This window comes from Chlamydotis macqueenii, chromosome 1, assembly GCF_036417535.1.
Source record: "Chlamydotis macqueenii isolate bChlMac1 chromosome 1, bChlMac1.mat, whole genome shotgun sequence".
In the NCBI taxonomy this organism is placed as follows: domain Eukaryota; kingdom Metazoa; phylum Chordata; class Aves; order Otidiformes; family Otididae; genus Chlamydotis; species Chlamydotis macqueenii.
In genome coordinates this window covers 214,991,416-215,008,546 of record NC_141556.1, presented here as the reverse complement: position 1 = coordinate 215,008,546, position 17,131 = coordinate 214,991,416, and the positions used below count along the sequence as shown (strand labels likewise).

Below are 17,131 nucleotides of genomic sequence, written 5' to 3'. Positions count from 1 at the left end.
TTTCTTTCTTTGGGTGCGAGAGGATACTGGACTATCTGGAGGGTTTTCCAAATCGGAACCTTCATTTCCTCCATGTTGTGCTCCTACTGGTGATTTATAATGCTCCGGCAGGTCTCCTATCCCAGGACCCCTTATTTTTCCCAACTTTGTACCTCGCTTTCCTTTTCCCTCTTTCTTATTTTCCCTTTCCAAAGCCATCACCATTGGCTCCCGTGGGGGTGCTAATCCACAGTCCATTTGATACTCGGGATGAATTCAGAGGATGAAAAACATGTCCGCATACAAGACCTCATCCCATTTCCCTTCTCTCCTCAAAAGCGACATCAGTTGCAACAAGGTATTATAATTCAGTGTTCCGTTCAGTGTCATCATCTAATTTATACAAAGACCACCATGGATTGCAATATTTTATTAAAGTCTTGTTGTTCACACTTCCCCCTGCGGCTCCCCGATCTCCTTCCAGGGAGCTGAAACGCAGCCCAGAGGGCTCCTTTTCACTACTCCGCCGCTTTGTTTGCCTCCCATAACACTCTGCTGATTCCTCAGCCAAAGAATACAGCCTGATTAAACTGACAACAATAACACCTTAGCCAGCCCAAAGACACAAGGGCGTGCTCGCCCCACAGCAAATGCACCGCAATTCAAGACTTCAAGACAATTACCGAGATTCCTGCCAAGACGATTACTGAGATTCCTGTTTCCCGTTAAAAAATAATGTACTTATGACACTTAGTGTGAACAATCAAGCAACAGTGATGGCACACGTCCGTGCTCCACACCAAATAAACCCAGCACTACTCCGCTCTACGCTTCCTCCCACATACCAGTGGCGTTCTTACTGATTCCTTACACCTTGTAAGTTTCCACCAAGCTTGTCTGAACGCCTGATTCTATCCCGGTCAGGCCAGTTCCCTTGACATTCACCACATAAAAATAGTCCCCAAACCGTACCTCAGTGTTCTGTTTACAGCCAAAGCATTCAAAAGCATATATTGGGTTGCATGACAAATCCTTATGCACGTGTACAGGACAATAAGGGGTTAACAATCGGTTTGACTAACATGGTCTCGAAGTCTATCATAAAGTCTATCATACGCTTCGTCCGTCTCCAGCCGCTCTCCTCATGGAGAACACGGAACTGCGGATCAGGACTCCACACTCGCTCCGCAGTCAGACTGCGTCTCACTCACTCACCCAGCTTACTTCAGACAGCAGCATAAAACATGAACAATACACTAAAACACTCATCCCACAGCCCGCGGTACCGGACACACCAAACTTCTTAAGTAGACAGCCTGTAACGACCATCATAAATCAATTACAGCCGCAATGATATCAATTCCAGGTCCCACGGGTTACAACAAACGAACGATAGCTATCCCACACAGGGCTCCCACACTCCAGTGAGAAGCACTCACATCACTACAGGGACCCACGTACTGCCGCAAAGTCGCCACAATGACCCACGTAGTGCCCTGAGGGATTCCCGCAAAGTCCGCCCGGTCTGGACTACCCAGGGGCGAGCAACAGCTCCTTTTCCTGGCGTAGGACGTCTCCTCACGACTTACAGGTATCCCCTCTCCGACATCCCTGGTTCGCTGAAGGCCCTTGTCTACTCCCGCACTGATCGGGCGAGGGAGGGAGTTCTTCCGAGGAGGGCTCGGGGCGCACCAAAGATGTCCCACTCTCAGCCGGTCCTGCGGTCGAGCAGAGAGGGTCCCACCTGGGTCGCCAAATTGACGCGCAGATCAAACCCTAAAACTCGGAGAGTTCTAAAGCAGGCATGTTTATTCGGCACAGGGTGTGTGAGGAATCGCTCCTCCAAAAGCACGCACACTGACAGCACATTTTACCCAAAATTTATCCGGTGCAGGTACACATATCCATAGGATTGCACAATTCAGACATACATGTGCATAAGCGAGGCGGGGTTATTAAAAAACCACTTGTGTTAGCATTTCAGATCTGTCTCTGGTGGTCATTCACTTCTTCAGGGGTCTGATCTTCCTCGAGATGAACTTCAGTCATTCACCCATGCTCTCCTTTCACTTGGGGATTTCAGCAGTTTCCCGACTTCTGACCGAATTTGTGGTGGAACTAACATTCCCTCCTTTGCTAGACATATCAGTCCTTGACAAATACCAGTTTCTTGACAAGTACCAGTCCCTGAGAAGCTTCAGTGAGTTTCAAGGCAAACAGGATTGCTAGGCATTGTCTAGCAGTCTCCTAAATGAAGCAATATTTCGCAGACCGTTAATTCCCTGTATCATTCTTCCCAGTTCTCTCCCCATCCTCCTGCTGCAGCCCGGGACACCCTTGGCCGCCTTTGCTGGTGGTCGACACGCTGCCCGTCAGGACCTTCTCTGCCGAGCTGCTTTCCAGCCGCGTGGCCCCAGCCTGGGCTCCTTCCTCCCCAGGGGCAGCGCTTTGCGCTTCTGCAGCTCCATCCGGTTCCTGCTGAGGGGGTGCCCCACGGCCTTGCCCAGCCCCACGGCCGCTCAGCAGCAGGGGAGCTGGTTGCTCTGCTGGCTGCAGCGCTGCTGCCCCGGGGCCTTGCCGAGGGAACGCGAGGGGGCTAGAAGCAGGAGGTCCACAGCGCCTTCATCCAGCCCCACAGCCAGGTGCAGCCCTCCCGCAGGCACCGTCCCGCCTTGCACAGGCCTGGGGTCACCCAGTCACGCCCCATGGGGGTGCTCCTGTCCGAATTCGTGGGGCTGCTCCAGCCCGGGCCCATGGACCTGCTCCTTTCTGGCTCCACAGGGCTGCTCCTCTTCCCTGCCGCGGGGCTGCTCCTGCCCAGCTTCGTCGGGCTGCTCCTGCCCAGCTGCGTGGGGCTGCTCCTGCCCAGCTCCGTGCGGCTGCTCCTCGCCGTTGCCGTGTCTCTGGCGGTGCCCTCGTCTCCCCCTGCAGCCGTGCGCACCTCCGCATCCAGGCTGGTGGAGGGCAGGGAGGGCTCCTCGGGGAGGGTCCTGCCGCAGGCCTCCCTGCAGCCTCCCCCCAGCTCCCGCCACTGCCCCAGCTTCCCCTGCAGCAGCTGCCGGTGCTGCTTGGCCACTGCCTCGGCGTACTTTACGGCGTTGACGAAGTTGCGCAGCAGCTGCCTCGTGGTCGTGCTCATGGGTGGGTGGCTGCTGAGGGGCAGCTCCGCGTCCTCCGCATCCGCAGGGACCCGCTCGTGCTCTGGCTCCGCCAGCGGAGGGTCCTGCCCGAGGGCTGGCCCACGCTCCTCCCACGGCGCCTCGAGAGCTTTGGGCGACCGGGGGGGTCCCGAGGAGCTGAGTGCTGCCAGCTCCGGCATCGCGCCGTGCCAGGGCTCAGGGAAGGAGTAGACGGAGCCCCTGGAAATCGAGCTCCTCCCCGACAGGGAGCCCGTGGAAGAGGAGCTGTTCTCCGAGAGGGAGCCCACGAAAATTGAGCTGCTCCCCGACAGGGAGCCTGCGGAAGAGGAGCTGTTCACCAACAGGGAACCCAAGGACTCCATGGAAGCCAGTGAGGCCTGCGGGGACAGGCGCTTTCTGCTCAACGCCTCCGCTCTGGCCGTGAAGGGGAGGAAACGGAAGAGGCGCCTCCACATCCCTGCCGTTCCGCCGGCACCTGAGGGCAGTGCTCTCTTCTTGGCTGGCGAGCAGGGCTGCCCGAGGGCTGGTCCACGCTCCTCTGACGGTGCCTCGACAGTTTTGGGCAACCGGGGGGGTCCCGAGGAGTTGAGTGCTGCCAGCTCCGGCATCGCGCCGTGCCAGGGCTCGGGGAAGGAGTAGACGGAGCCCATGGAAATCGAGCTGCTCCCCGACAGGGAGCCCAGGGACTGCATGGAGGCTGGTGAGGCCCATGGGGACATGCAATCGATGTTTGACATCTGTCTTTGGAGCCTGCAGGGGCGGAGAGGGAAGAGACCCCGCTGCACCCCTGCCCCTCCGGCGGGACCCACGGCAGCAGCCCCTCCGCGGCCGGCGGGCAGGGGCAGGGCACGCGGTGAGGGTCTGGGGGCCTGCCCCAGCACTCACCACATTTCCCGGGTCAGCGTGGGGATCTTCACTCCGGCACTCGCCCTGGAAGAAGCTGCCGAGAGAGGACACGCAGTGAGCGGCCGCCACCCCCCGGCACAGCCCCAGCTCAGCGCTGCCGTGGGGCGCCGGCCGTTTGCGGGGCGCTCGGTGCCAGGGCCGCTCACCGCTCTGCTCCTTCGACAGGGCTCTCTTCGCTTTCCTCCACTGCTTCAGCTGCTTCCACCAGCGCTGCAGGAGCCCCAGGACTTGGGTGAGACGGGAGCAGCTCCCGGCCCCACCCCGCAGCCCCCCACCCGCCCCACCCCACCCCACGCCGTCCCGCACCACAGCGCACAGCGGTGCAGCCGCCACCTACCCGCACCCGCCTGGGCTGCAGCACGGCAACGATCAGGCTGAGCTGCAGCACCAGCACCAGGAGCGCGAGCAGCTCAGCCGCGCTGGGGATGCTGGAGAACCCCATGGCCCCGGCTCCCCAGTGACCGCCTGGGTCCCCACTGGCGGGACCCCCAACAGTGCTGCTGCGGCAGAGCCTGAGGTTGCTGTCTGCCGAGACGACGTCCGACCGCCGTGCCCACCGCCCGCTGTCTGCTCCCGCGGGGCGTCCGTGCCCCTGTTCCGGGGCGGCAGGCTGACACGCCCCGCACTGTGACACCACAGGGCTCACGTTCCCCTCGGTGACAACACGGGGCAGGCAGAGCCCCGCGCTGCGAAACCGTGGGGGCCCCGCACCCTTCCCGGGCTGGCAGCGCAGGATGCGCGGGGCTCGGGAGGAGCTGGGACATCGCTGTGGGAATGAGCGACGGCAGCTGATGGAATCCCGTGCTGGCTTCTTGGCCACGGCTCCCGTTCAGCCGGCTGTCTGCCAGCACCCCCAGGTCCCTTTCCGCCGGGCAGCTTTCCAGCCGCTCTTCCCCCAACGGGAAATAAACCTCGGAGCACGCGGCCTCCCTCTCCTGCCTGGGGCTGGGGGGTCCCGGGGCCTGGCTGCCCCGGGGAGGGCTGCGGCACTGGCACCAGCACCAGCCAGCGTCGCTGGGGCTGCGCCTGGGGGGCCAGCAGAGAGGTGTGGGACCGCGGGGTCCCTTCTCTCCCCTCACAGCCCCACGCGGAGCTCCGCAGCGGAGGGAAGGCTGGGCAGAGCCCTGCCCTCTGTGGACGTGGATGCACGCAGAGATCGCGAGGTGATCTGGAGATCGATCCAGAGATGATCTGGAGATCCAGAGACACCGAGATCCAGAGATACCGAGATCCAGAGATACCGAGATCCAGAGATACCGAGATCCAGAGGTGATCTGGAGATCCAGAGATACCGAGATCCAGAGATGATCTGGAGATCCAGAGGTACCGAGATCCAGAGATGATCTGGAGATCCAGAGGTACCGAGATCCAGAGATGATCTGAAGATCCAGAGACACCGAGATCCAGAGATACCGAGATCCAGAGATGATCTGGAGATCCAGAGGTACCGAGATCCAGAGGTACCGAGATCCAGAGGTACCGAGATCCAGAGATGATCTGGAGATCCAGAGATACCGAGATCCAGAGGTGATCTGGAGATCCAGAGATACCGAGATCCAGAGGTGATCTGGAGATCCAGAGACACCGAGATCCAGACAGAGACCCATCGATACCCCGACGCGGGCAGCGCTGGCTGGCAGGGCCCTGCTCCCCGAGCCCTCCCAGTCCCTCGGCCTCACGTCACCGGCGTCTGCCGCCCTGCCCAGCCAGGGGCAGGCTCTGCCGCAGCCCCCCGAGATGCGCTCCAGCGTCCGGTGACCACGGTGAGGGCCCCAGGGGAGCGGGGAAGCCCCTGTCCCGTCCCCTCTGGGCGCTGGCTGCGGCGAGATGGCGCCCGGCAGGGATGGAGGGATCTGCGCCTCGACGCCTTCGATGATAAATACGCGGGGCTCCGCTCGGGAAGGGGCGAGTGGCCCCCAGTCGCCTCTTGCCCCTTTTGCCGTTGTTTTTCCTCGCAACTCCCATCCCGCTTCCTCACGCCCTCTCCTTGGTCACGCCAGACAAACCCCAGCGCACCCCGCCGCGCGCACCGCCTCTCTTGAGCGGGGCAGCGCTCACGCCCAGTAGCGGAGATGCTGCTCCGTCCGGGTGGGGAGCAGGACCCGTCCTCTTTCCCTTGCTGGAACTCCCGGGACAGCTTCTCCACGGCCCAGACAAGGGAGGGAGAGAGATTTCCCTCGGCTTGCCGCAGGCGGCCACCCACTTCATCCGCCCTTGCTCCCTCTCCGTCTCTCCAGCGCAGTTCTGCCCATGACTCGGCCTATCCCGACGGGACGCTCCCTACAAACTCGCGCCGCATGGGCCGTGTGCACGGGACTTTTCCGGATCTTGGGGAGCTCCGCGCTGTCCGGGGCGCTGTAAATCATCTCCAGCGCCGCTGGATCCCGCAGGTCGGAACCGCCGGGGCCCGGGCAGATCTGCGGGTGAAATTTTTAACCAGCCGTTTAATAAAGGCAAACATGTTACATGACATAAACGTTGAAAATTAAATACCAATACGAGGTGATTCTTGCTAACTGTAGTCGCATGGGTTAGATTTCATATGAAATCTATTTGTCCGGAGAGGGAACGGGAATCTCAGAGATATTGTAATACCTTGTTTGTTAGACGTTAGCCCGGCACGTCTCGGGTAGTTGGCAGGAGTGGTAGAACCATGGCAGGTCCCAAACACCACCTGTAAAAAATAGGCCCTGAGCCAGCATTTTGGAGACAGAAACTCAAGGACAACGCGACCTTGTGCTCAAGACCACAAAATGGAGATTTCAAGGAGTTCAGCCAGCAAATTCGAGGAGGGGTTGTTCTGACGACCCCCAGGACCACCAGAAGGCCCTCAACTCAAAAGCCTGAGCATGCACAAGGGGGTGGGGAACTATTATAATGATTTCTCGGGAAGTTAATGTTTTTGTATAACATTTCTCGGAAATCTGGTGAATATGTATAACAGGTGTGCGTCTAACCTGCGCTGTTGATGGAACAGGCGCGCACGCTGGGTGGAGCGATCCCCCGTGCGCCCAGCGCTGCAATAAAGGAGTGCCTGCTTCTGAACTTCTCCTTGCTGTGAGGGAGTTTTATTCCGGATTGCGGTAGCAAACGCGCGCGGGTGGAGAACCGCCGCGGTGCAGAGGTGGCGGCTGTGCCCAACTCAAACACAAACCAAGGCCGAGCCGAGCCCCCGGACCCCGCAGGCACCCACCCCGGGCCCGTGCTGCGCCCCTGGGCCGGGAGCCGTCCCAGCGGGGACCCCCACGCCAGACCCGCCACCCCCTGAGGGCCAGCGCGGCCGCGGGGCGAGGGTCCGGAGCGGAGCCGCAGCGCCCAGCGGCCCGGGGGGGCTGCGCCGGGGGGCTCGGGTGCGGGAGGGCTGCACCCCCCGCCCCGCCACTGCCAGCGCCCCCCGCCCCGTACCTCCGCACCCCCCGCCGGCCGGGGTCGGGCCCCGCACCGCGGACACGGCGAACGCGGGCTTCCCCGCATTCTTGCGGGGGGGAGGGAGGCGCGCCCCCGCGCTCCCGGGCCGCGCCGCGGGGGGGGGCGGGAAGGGCGCGCGCGGGGCCGGGCCCGGCGGGAACGCCCGCTCCTCCCCCGGGCGGCCGGCGCCATCTTGGGCCAGGCCGGGGACGAGGGCGGGCATGGCCGCGCCGCTGCTCTGCCCCACGCCGCCGAGGACGCGGGCAGCCGGGGCCCGGGCAGGCTGCGGCGGGGCTGCGGAGCTCCGGGCCGCGCTCGGGAGCGGTGGCGGCTCCGCGGGGCTGCTCCCGGGCAGGGGCTGCTCAGAGGAGAGGGCGCGGGCAGGGCTGTGCCAGCACAGAGTTGCGAGAAACAGCCACTCACCCTGAAGACTTGCAGGGGACACAGGCCCCGGCGCAGAGCGCCATTGGCGAGTCGGCTGCGTGGAGCGCGTCTCCCGGCAGAGGCCCCGCCCCCCAGTTCACAGTTACAGTATTTATAACCTGTCCCGCCCCCCCGCTCTGCCCGTCTCCTCGTTTGGAGCTCACAATCGACACTCCATTGGTCACCCACCCCGCTCGCGGCAGGTGCTGATTGGCTAAGCGCATTCCACACGCCGTGGCGCGGGTGTTAATTGGCTAACGGCATGTGAGCGGTCGCTCCTATCGGGAGTTGTTGCCGTGCCCGTGGCCATCAGCCCCCAGCCCCCAGCCCCCAGCGCGGTTTCCCGCCCTTGCTCGCTCCGCTGTCAGACGTCCTTCGTGCAACCTTGCGGCCCCGTCCAGCGGGTAAAACCTTCAGTCCCGGCAAACCCCTACGGCAAGAGGGAATCCTGCCAAACACGTGTCCAGACCTCAAACAAGCCTCCCAAATACATTTTACAACTTTAAACAAACCCTAATACATTATCTGCACAGTTACAAAGCATGGCCTTAAGCACAACCTTATGCCCTTCTCTCACAGCCCCCCCCCCGTTTGTTTTTTTTTGCTTAAGCCCATACTTTTTGCATGAAATCACGTAAGATCGATTGCAGTTTTTCGTCTTGTTCTTCTTGCTTCCGATCTCTTCAGCACCGTGACTTTTCGGCTGTTACCAGTTTGGGGTTTGTCGGCATACTGGTTATTTGCATTCCTTCTGTTGTACTGGTCACGAGTCCTGTAAGACAGGGGAGAAGCGTTAAACCAGCCAGTGCACATAACAACAAGAATCCCACCTTTTTCCACCACAATATTCCCATTAACCCTTCCTACCAATCTCGGCCTAACATCGGTTTCCATTTTCGGACTGGTATATGAGTGAGTTTTCTAATATTTTGCGTTCTCTCAAGCACAGCCTGCCTACTGTCATCAATTTTTAAGCAGCAGAGATGTTAAATTTTCCGCACACCCCTCCTTCTTCTGCCAGTAGTGTAGGGCCAGTCTGTTTTGATAAACTGCCGCCCTCGTTTGGGTTTGCTGTGTGTTCAATAATTCTAATGCTGAAGCTGCCCCGGTTGGATAAGCCCTATGGTACAGGTTCCTTTCCAGTCCAGAGGTAACTTAAAGTAAGCCCTTTTCCCACAAATCCAGTATAGACCATCCGGTGCTGTCCAATTTCTTGCAGTTTCTTTTGGATTCCTCCAAAATTTTGATAGTCCTGCTATTCCTTGAAATGGGTTGTCTCCCGAACAACTGAACAAGCCCATTTAATTGGAATTAATACAATCCCCTGAATTTTCCCAAGACCAGTATTCACTGGCTTCTCTGGGCAACTACCTTTTTGTGGACTTATTCTTTGTAGACCCAACCTCTAAAATTCTTTTACAGGGCGTTTCCCCTACCCTTTTGTTAAATTTAGCTCCGTTTCGTCTTATGCCTTCCTCACCAATGGTTTCTGAAGCTAACACCCATCCGAGAGGTCGTTTATCTTTCACTGAAGTAACGGGGTGATTCCACTTAAGAATTTGGAGGGGACCTGAACTGATTCCTTTCCATGGCCATTCTTCACTCATTAGAAGATCCCCACAAGCCCAACAGTAGGTAACCTCCAATTCTCCCTCTGTCCTTTCAGTGAGATCCACAAACAGGTTCTTCCCTGTAAAGGGAAGTCCTAATGGCTTCTGCTGCTTCTTTCTAGTTTTCTCATATACCTGGCTTCTAGTCTTTTCCCGATTTCTCATCACTGTGCCCCCCTCGCCCCCAAGGCCCCGACAGGTTTCTGAACCAACACCTCCTTGGCTTGATCCTGATATCCGTCTCCATCCAACATGCCCCGTTGCCTCATTTTAGTAAAACAAACCGGTGGCTCTCCATTAGGGCATATTGGTTCACCATGACTCCCATAGACAGTTCCTTTATTTTCAACTTTCCAGTAGATCTGTCCTGACTCACTACACTCTTGGGGCAAGCCATCATAACATTTCCAGTAAAGGCAGGTGTGGTGTGTAAAACCGTAAGCGGATTCTCTTCCCCAGCGGATTGTTTGAGAACATTCTGTACAGGAGGGCAAGGCTGTTGAGAGATGCAGGCATACGCAGAGGATCCAAATTACACTAGATCAAGGTCTGGTACAGCATATATTTCCACTTCCCATGCCTATTGCATTGCAGCCAACAGTAGGGTTTAGGTATCTTCCTAGTGGCAAATATAGGGGCTGATCCAGTCTTGCCCTCGATCCGCCCTCTTTTGTGCCTGCGGAATTCCTTGCCCTGTGCACAGAAGGTAGTGGAGTTTTGTATTTAAATTCTTCCACTACTTTCTACTACCAACACCCAAGTCGTGTATCTAGTCTCCCGTTCCTCTGGCCCAACGATGGGATCACATTGGTTATATTGATTATACAGAGCAACTGTGACCCCCAATTTTTGGTATCTCCAATTATGCCCTCTTTACTTGAATTACCTATTATTGACGACCCTGACCGGTCACCGTCGTTCTTGGGGTAGAATATGCAATTCTCTGGATTTTACCTTTTAAATGTCACCTTAAGAGGGTTGCTTCCCTGCGTCACAGTCCAGTCTTTGGAAGGTGCTTCCACTGGTCCTTTGATTCTGGTTATGTGCGTCCACCCTCTTTCCTTTGTTCTGACCGCCGTTTCTGTGGTCAGAAGCACCTGGAAGGGACCTTCCCACGCTGGGGTCAATGCATCACCTCTCCAGGACTTCACCAGTACCCAATCTCCCGGTCTTACTTGGTGTATAGGGAAGTCCAGGGGCGCTGTTTGAGGCAACGATCCTTGTTTCCTTAAGTCTATGAGAGACAGAGATACTGCACACAAATAATTTTTAAGATAGAGATCATTTATCTCAGGGATGGGTAACCCCTCCTCTTTTCCCAAATAAGGTGAGCCAAACCACATTTCATAGGGAGATACTCCCAAGTCTTTTCTGGGAGCAGTCCTAATTCCTAACAGTGCCAGAGGCAGACGTTTGGTCCATGGTAACCTCGTTTCAACCGTTAATTTAGTGATATGCATTTTAAGGGTGGCGTGCATTCTCTCAATCCGCCCAGAACTTTGAGGATGCCATGGTCTATGAAAATCCCATTGTATTCCTAGAGCCTGACACACGCTTTGTAGAATTTTTGAAGTGAAATGAGTTCCCCTGCCAGAGTCTATTCTTTCTATTATACCATATCTAGGGATGATTTGTTCCGATAGAATCTTTTCAACATTTGAGGTTGTGGTGGTTATAGTAGGGAAGGCTTCTACCCAGTGGGTGAGGTGATCTATTATTAATCAGTGTAAATGGTTGCTTTTTCGTCTTTGAGCAACTCTAGGGCTCGCTTTAAGGCATATAGTTCACAAGTTTGGGCAGACCAACTATCAGCTAGCCTTCCCTTTTCTACTGTGCTATTTTGTTCACCGTCCACTGCTGCATAACCACTACGACGTTTTCCATTAATGTATTTAGAGGATCCATCTACAAAAAATCTTTTTCCTTCAAACAGTGGGGCCTCATGTAAATCTTCTCGGACTTTAGTCTGGTATTCAATAATATCCAAACAACTGTGTTCTGGAACTCCTTCCTCAGTTTCCCCGTATAGGAACTGGGAGGGATTTACACTCGTATCACTGGTTAAAGCTAAATCATCTCTTCCCATTAGAATAGCCTCATATTTCAGAATCCTTGAATCCGTTAACCATCTCCCCGATTTTTGACTCAATATTGTTCTGACTGTGTGTGGAGTGGACACTATCAAAGCTCCTCCAAAAGTCAATTTTCTGCTTTCCTCCACCAGAACGGCTCCGGCAGCTACAGCTTGCACGCAAGTTGGCCGCCCCCTTGAGACAGGATCTAACATTTTTGAGAGATAGGCTATGGGTTGCTTCCGGCCTCCCCATACTTGAGTCAGTACCCCGTAAGCCATCCCATTTTCTACACGGACGTGTAGATGAAAAGGCTTTTCTAAAGAGGGAAGGGCTGGGACGGGTGCCTGAATCAATTTCTTTTTAAGGTCCTCAAATTGCTGCCGCCCCCCTTCAGACCACTCGGGTCTTTCCTTTTTCTCCTGCTCATATAAGACTTTAACATGCTGAGTGAAGTTTTCGATCCAGAGTCGGCAATAGCGACCAGGCCTAGAAACTTCCGTATTTCTCTTTTAGTTTTGGGAAGTGGCATAGCAATAATACCAGAAATACGTTCTGGGTTTATTCTCCTTCTCCCTTCACTTATTAAATGTCCCAGATATTTTACTTCCTTTTCCACAAAATGCAATTTAGCCTTTGAGACCCTTAGTCCTTTTCTACCCAGAAAGTTTAACAACTGAATTGTAGCAGCCCAAACCTCTGTCTCTTTCTCTCCTGACATTAATAAATCATCAACATACTGGAGTAATTTAATTTCAAGGGGCAATTTGAACTCCTCAAGGACTTGTTCTAATGCCTGTCCAAATAAATTTGGAGACTCCGCAAACCCCTGTGGTAAGGAGGTCCACTGGAACTGTGGTTTTCTCCCTGTTGTGGGATCCTCCCATTCAAAAGCAAACATAGCTCTACTAACTTTTGCCAGAGGGCAAGTCCAAAAGGCATCCTTGAGATCCACCACACTAAACCATTTGTGGTTATGGGGGACCTTGCTCAATAAGGTGTAGGGACCAGGCACTGTTGGGTGACGCACCTGGACAATTTTGTTCAATTCCCTTAGGTCCTGTACCAACCTAGAACTCCCATCCGCTTTCTGTACAGGCAGAATGGGACTGTTATAGGGGGACATACATGGTTCTAGAAGCCCATCTTTAAGAAGCCCCTCAATCACTGGTTGTAACCCTTTCCTCCCTTCCAAAGAGATAGGATATTGTTTTACGCAAACCCGTTGGCTCCCTTCCTTTAATTTAATTTTTACGGGAGATATTTCCAATCCCCCTCTGCTTCCATCCGCTACCCATACCATCGAGTTTATTTCCCTTTCATCTTCTGTTGTTAACTCAAGTAACTTTACCATCATTGATTTTCCTCGGGGACCACCCCCACCCCCAAGTGAATTTGCAAGTCTCGTCCTAGTAAATTTATTCCAGCCTCTGGTATCAGTACTAAGTCTGCTACAACTTCCCTATTATTCCCTTGAATTATTACCTGTTCAATCACGGGGACAGGAAATCCTTCCCCTTTTACCCCCAATTACCTCAGTGGTCTGTGTTCCCTTTTCACACCCTCGCGGAATTTTGACTGTACTTGATTTCTCTGCTCCAGAATCTGCCATGAATACAAATCCCTCCTCCTGGGGTCCCGATTTTAATTTTATCAAGGGCTCTCCGTGATACCTAGACCCCAGGAGAGAGAGCCCCTGACACCCCTAGCTTTGGGAATAATCTCCTGATTCCATCACCTGGAAGACTTTAGCTTCCTTCTGGCTCATCGGACATTCCCTTTTGAAATGTCCTTCTTTTCCACAGTAGAAACACTTTTTAGGACCAGTTTGCCATTGGATGGAACCGCTTCCTTTCTCCTGGGGAGTGTAAGAACTACCTCTCCCCCTTCCACGTTCCATCCCCCTCCCACTGGTTACGGGTCTCCCTCTTCCTCCCCCTTCCCCTGTTTGCCGCTTTATTATTTGTTCTACAGTTGCCACCATCAATCGGGTCTTAGCTTTTTGTTTTTCATCGTCTCTTCTAACCTACACTTGCTGTGCCTCCCGCAACAAATCATTCAAACCGCTACCGTGCCCATCCTCCAGCTTTTCTAACTTTTTCCATGTATCTGGCCAGGCTTTAGTAACAAAATTTAACAATTCCTGACCGGCATTAGTTTCAGGATCAATTCCCGAATACTGTTGCATGTTCCTTCTAAGTCTCTGTAACGAGGCTGTGGGTGACTCATCTTTCTGTTGTTTATTTTCAAAAGCCTTTTCAAAATTCTGTCCTTCCAACACAGCTTCCTCTATTCCTTTAATTACTAATTTTCTATAGTCTGACATATTGTTTTTACCTTCGCTATTATTCTGATCCCAATTAGGTCTTACCACAGGAAACTTTGGAACCCTTCCCTGAGCATTTGATGGATTGTGCAGGATATTCCTGCCCCCAGTGCCTAAGCATTCCCGGGTGCAGGATATTCCCTCCTGCCCCCGAGCATCCTTCCCAAAGGACTGTCGGGAGGTATGCTCGGAGAGGACTACTTTGGTCGACTCTTTCGTCACTCTCCCCTTTCCCGTCCGGACTTATTTCCTGTATTTCTGCGGGACACCTTTCACCCGGAACCCTTTCCCTTCGTCCCTTCACCGGCTGGTCACATCGCGGAGAAACGGAATTGCGATTAGAAGGACTCCGTGCTCGCTTCGCAGGCAATTCTGCATCTCACTCAGACACTTTCAGTCCTGCTATCCCAGCCGCCCGAGTATTGCTTAACATCGATTTTCTTACACGGGTCCCGTGCACAGAAATTGTCAGCTGCTGCGCGTCAATCTGTTGGCACCTACCTTGGGCAAGGGGAGCCCCGTGTGTGGGATGGCTTTTGCTCAGGGACCTGGGAGTACTTGGTGCGTGACGCGGGAGCGTGGGGAGGTCCGATGTGTACCTCAAGGAGATCTGATTTTAGGTGAAAACAGGCACTAAGGACTGTTCTGGAGGGCTGCTACGGCAGAGGGAGCCCAAAGTCCTGGGCTAAATGAACTCAACAGACCTTGGAGGGGTGGCCCAGAGGTGGAGGGAAGGAGATCTGCGTGTAGGCGTGGCGTAGATGGCATGGAAGAAGGGCAGGGTACTGCCCTGGTTTGGGCAGGGACGGAGTTCGTGTTCCTCTCGGTAGCCGGTGTGTTTTGGGTCTCGGATGTGAGGAGTGTTGGTAAGCACGCTGATGACAGGAGTGGTTGCGAATGAGCCCAAGGACACCGGCCGGCTTCCCAGGTCTCGCTAACGGGCAGCCGCAGGCAGCTGCGAGAGAGACAGACAGAAGAGCTGACCCGAACCGGCCACAGAGTGTGTTCCGTGCCGTCGGCGTCGCGCTCAGAGATAAGTGGGAGGGGGGAGCAGCCCTGCCTCGCTCGCTGGCATCGCGCTCTCTCCCTTGCTGGCTCCCTCTCGCCCCTCTGCTTGCTGCTCCGTGTCGTTTCCGTGGCCGCTGCTCGGGACGGGCTGTGTCGGTCACCGGGACAGCGGGCGGTGAGGCACCGTGCAGTGGTCACTTGGTTTATTTTGGTATCCTCGATGTTGTTGTTACTGCCATTTCCCTTTGCTGTGCTGGTACACCGTCTTCAGCTCAAGCCACGAGTTTTCCTTTCTCCCAGTTCTCTCCCCATCCTCCTGCTGCAGCCCGGGACACCCTTGGCCGCCTTTGCTGGTGGTCGACACGCTGCCCGTCAGGACCTTCTCTGCCGAGCTGCTTTCCAGCCGCGTGGCCCCAGCCTGGGCTCCTTCCTCCCCAGGGGCAGCGCTTTGCGCTTCTGCAGCTCCATCCGGTTCCTGCTGAGGGGGTGCCCCACGGCCTTGCCCAGCCCCACGGCCGCTCAGCAGCAGGGGAGCTGGTTGCTCTGCTGGCTGCAGCGCTGCTGCCCCGGGGCCTTGCCGAGGGAACGCGAGGGGGCTAGAAGCAGGAGGTCCACAGCGCCTTCATCCAGCCCCACAGCCAGGTGCAGCCCTCCCGCAGGCACCGTCCCGCCTTGCACAGGCCCGGGGCCGCCCGGTCACGCCCCGCGGGGCTGCTGCTCCTTTGGTCCCTGGGGCTGCTCCTCTCCAGCTCCGTGGGGCTGCTCCTGTCCGAATTCGTGGGGCTGCTGCAGCCCGGGCCCGCGGACCTGCTCCTTTCTGGCTCCACGGGGCTGCTCCTCTTCCCTGCCGCGGGGCTGCTCCTCTCCGTTGCCGTGTCTCTGGTGGTGCCCTCGTCTCCCCCTGAAGCCGTGCGCACCTCCGCATCCAGGCTGGTGGAGGGCAGGGAGGGCTCCTCGGGGAGGGTCCTGCCGCAGGCCTCCCTGCAGCCTCCCCCCGGCTCCCGCCACTGCCCCAGCTTCCCCTGCAGCAGCTGGCGGTGCTGCTTGGCCACTGCCTCGGCGTAATATACGGCGTTGACGAAGTTGCGCAGCAGCTGCCTCGTGGTCGTGCTCATGGGTGGGTGGCTGCTGAGGGGCAGCTCCGCGTCCTCCGCATCCGCAGGGACCCGCTCGTGCTCTGGCTCCGCCAGCGGAGGGTCCTGCCCGAGGGCTGGCCCACGCTCCTCCCACGGCGCCTCGACAGTTTTGGGCGACCGGGGGGGTCCCGAGGAGCTGAGTGCTGCCAGCTCCGGCATCGCGCCGTGCCAGGGCTCGGGGAAGGAGTAGACGGAGCCCATGGAAATCGAGCTCCTCCGCGACAGGGAGCCCAGGGACTCCATGGAAGCCAGCGGGGCCCGCGGGGACACGCGCTCCATGTTTGACATCTGTCTTTGGAGCCTGCAGGGGCGGAGAGGGAAGAGACCCCGCTGCACCCCTGCCCCTCCGGCGGGACCCACGGCAGCAGCCCCTCCGCGGCCGGCGGGCAGGGGCAGGGCACACGGCGAGGGTCTGGGGGCCTGCCCCAGCACTCACCACATTTCCCGGGTCAGCGTGGGGATCTCCACTCCGGCACTCGCCCTGGAAGAAGCTGCCGAGAGAGGACACGCAGTGAGCGGCCGCCAGCCCCCGGCACAGCCCCAGCTCAGCGCTGCCGTGGGGCGCCGGCCGTTTGCGGGGCGCTCGGTGCCAGGGCCGCTCACCGCTCTGCTCCTTCGACCGGGCTCTCTTCGCTTTCCTCCACTGCTTCAGCTGCTTCCACCAGCGCTGCAGGAGCCCCAGGACCTGGGTGAGACGGGAGCAGCTCCCGGCCCCACCCCGCAGCCCCCCACCCGCCCCACCCCACCCCACCCCACGCCGTCCCGCACCACAGCGCACAGCGGTGCAGCCGCCACCTACCCGCACCCGCCTGGGCTGCAGCACGGCAACGATCAGGCTGAGCTGCAGCACCAGCACCAGGAGCGCGAGCAGCTCAGCCGCACTGGGGATGCTGGAGAACCCCATGGCCCCGGCTCCCCAGTGACCGCCTGCGTCCCCCCCCGCTGGCGGGACCCCCAACAGTGCTGCTGCGGCAGAGCCTGAGGTTGCTGTCTGCCGAGGCGACGTCCCACCGCCGTGCCCACCGCCCGCTGTCTGCTCCCGCGGGGCGTCCGTGCCCCTGTTCCGGGGCGGCAGGCTGACACGCCCCGCACTGTGACACCACAGGGCTCACGTTCCCCTCGG

The 17,131-nt window shown here is 57.3% G+C and overlaps 2 protein-coding genes across 2 annotated transcripts; both read right to left on the bottom strand.

Moving 5' to 3' along the window:
• Positions 1–1,964: 1,964 nt before the first annotated feature.
• On the bottom strand, positions 1,965–4,473 carry LOC147602439 (uncharacterized). Its single transcript, XM_086739851.1, is given in 4 exon segments — positions 1,965–3,627; positions 3,629–3,869; positions 4,005–4,235; positions 4,363–4,473. Coding segments are annotated over 4 exon segments (1,629 nt in total). The 5' UTR covers positions 4,468–4,473; the 3' UTR covers positions 1,965–2,575.
• A 10,995-nt stretch (positions 4,474–15,468) lies between these two features.
• Positions 15,469–16,912, bottom strand: LOC147602438 (uncharacterized). Its single transcript, XM_086739900.1, is given in 3 exon segments — positions 15,469–16,214; positions 16,216–16,675; positions 16,808–16,912. Coding segments are annotated over 3 exon segments (1,311 nt in total).
• Between the last annotated feature and the right edge of the window lie 219 nt (positions 16,913–17,131).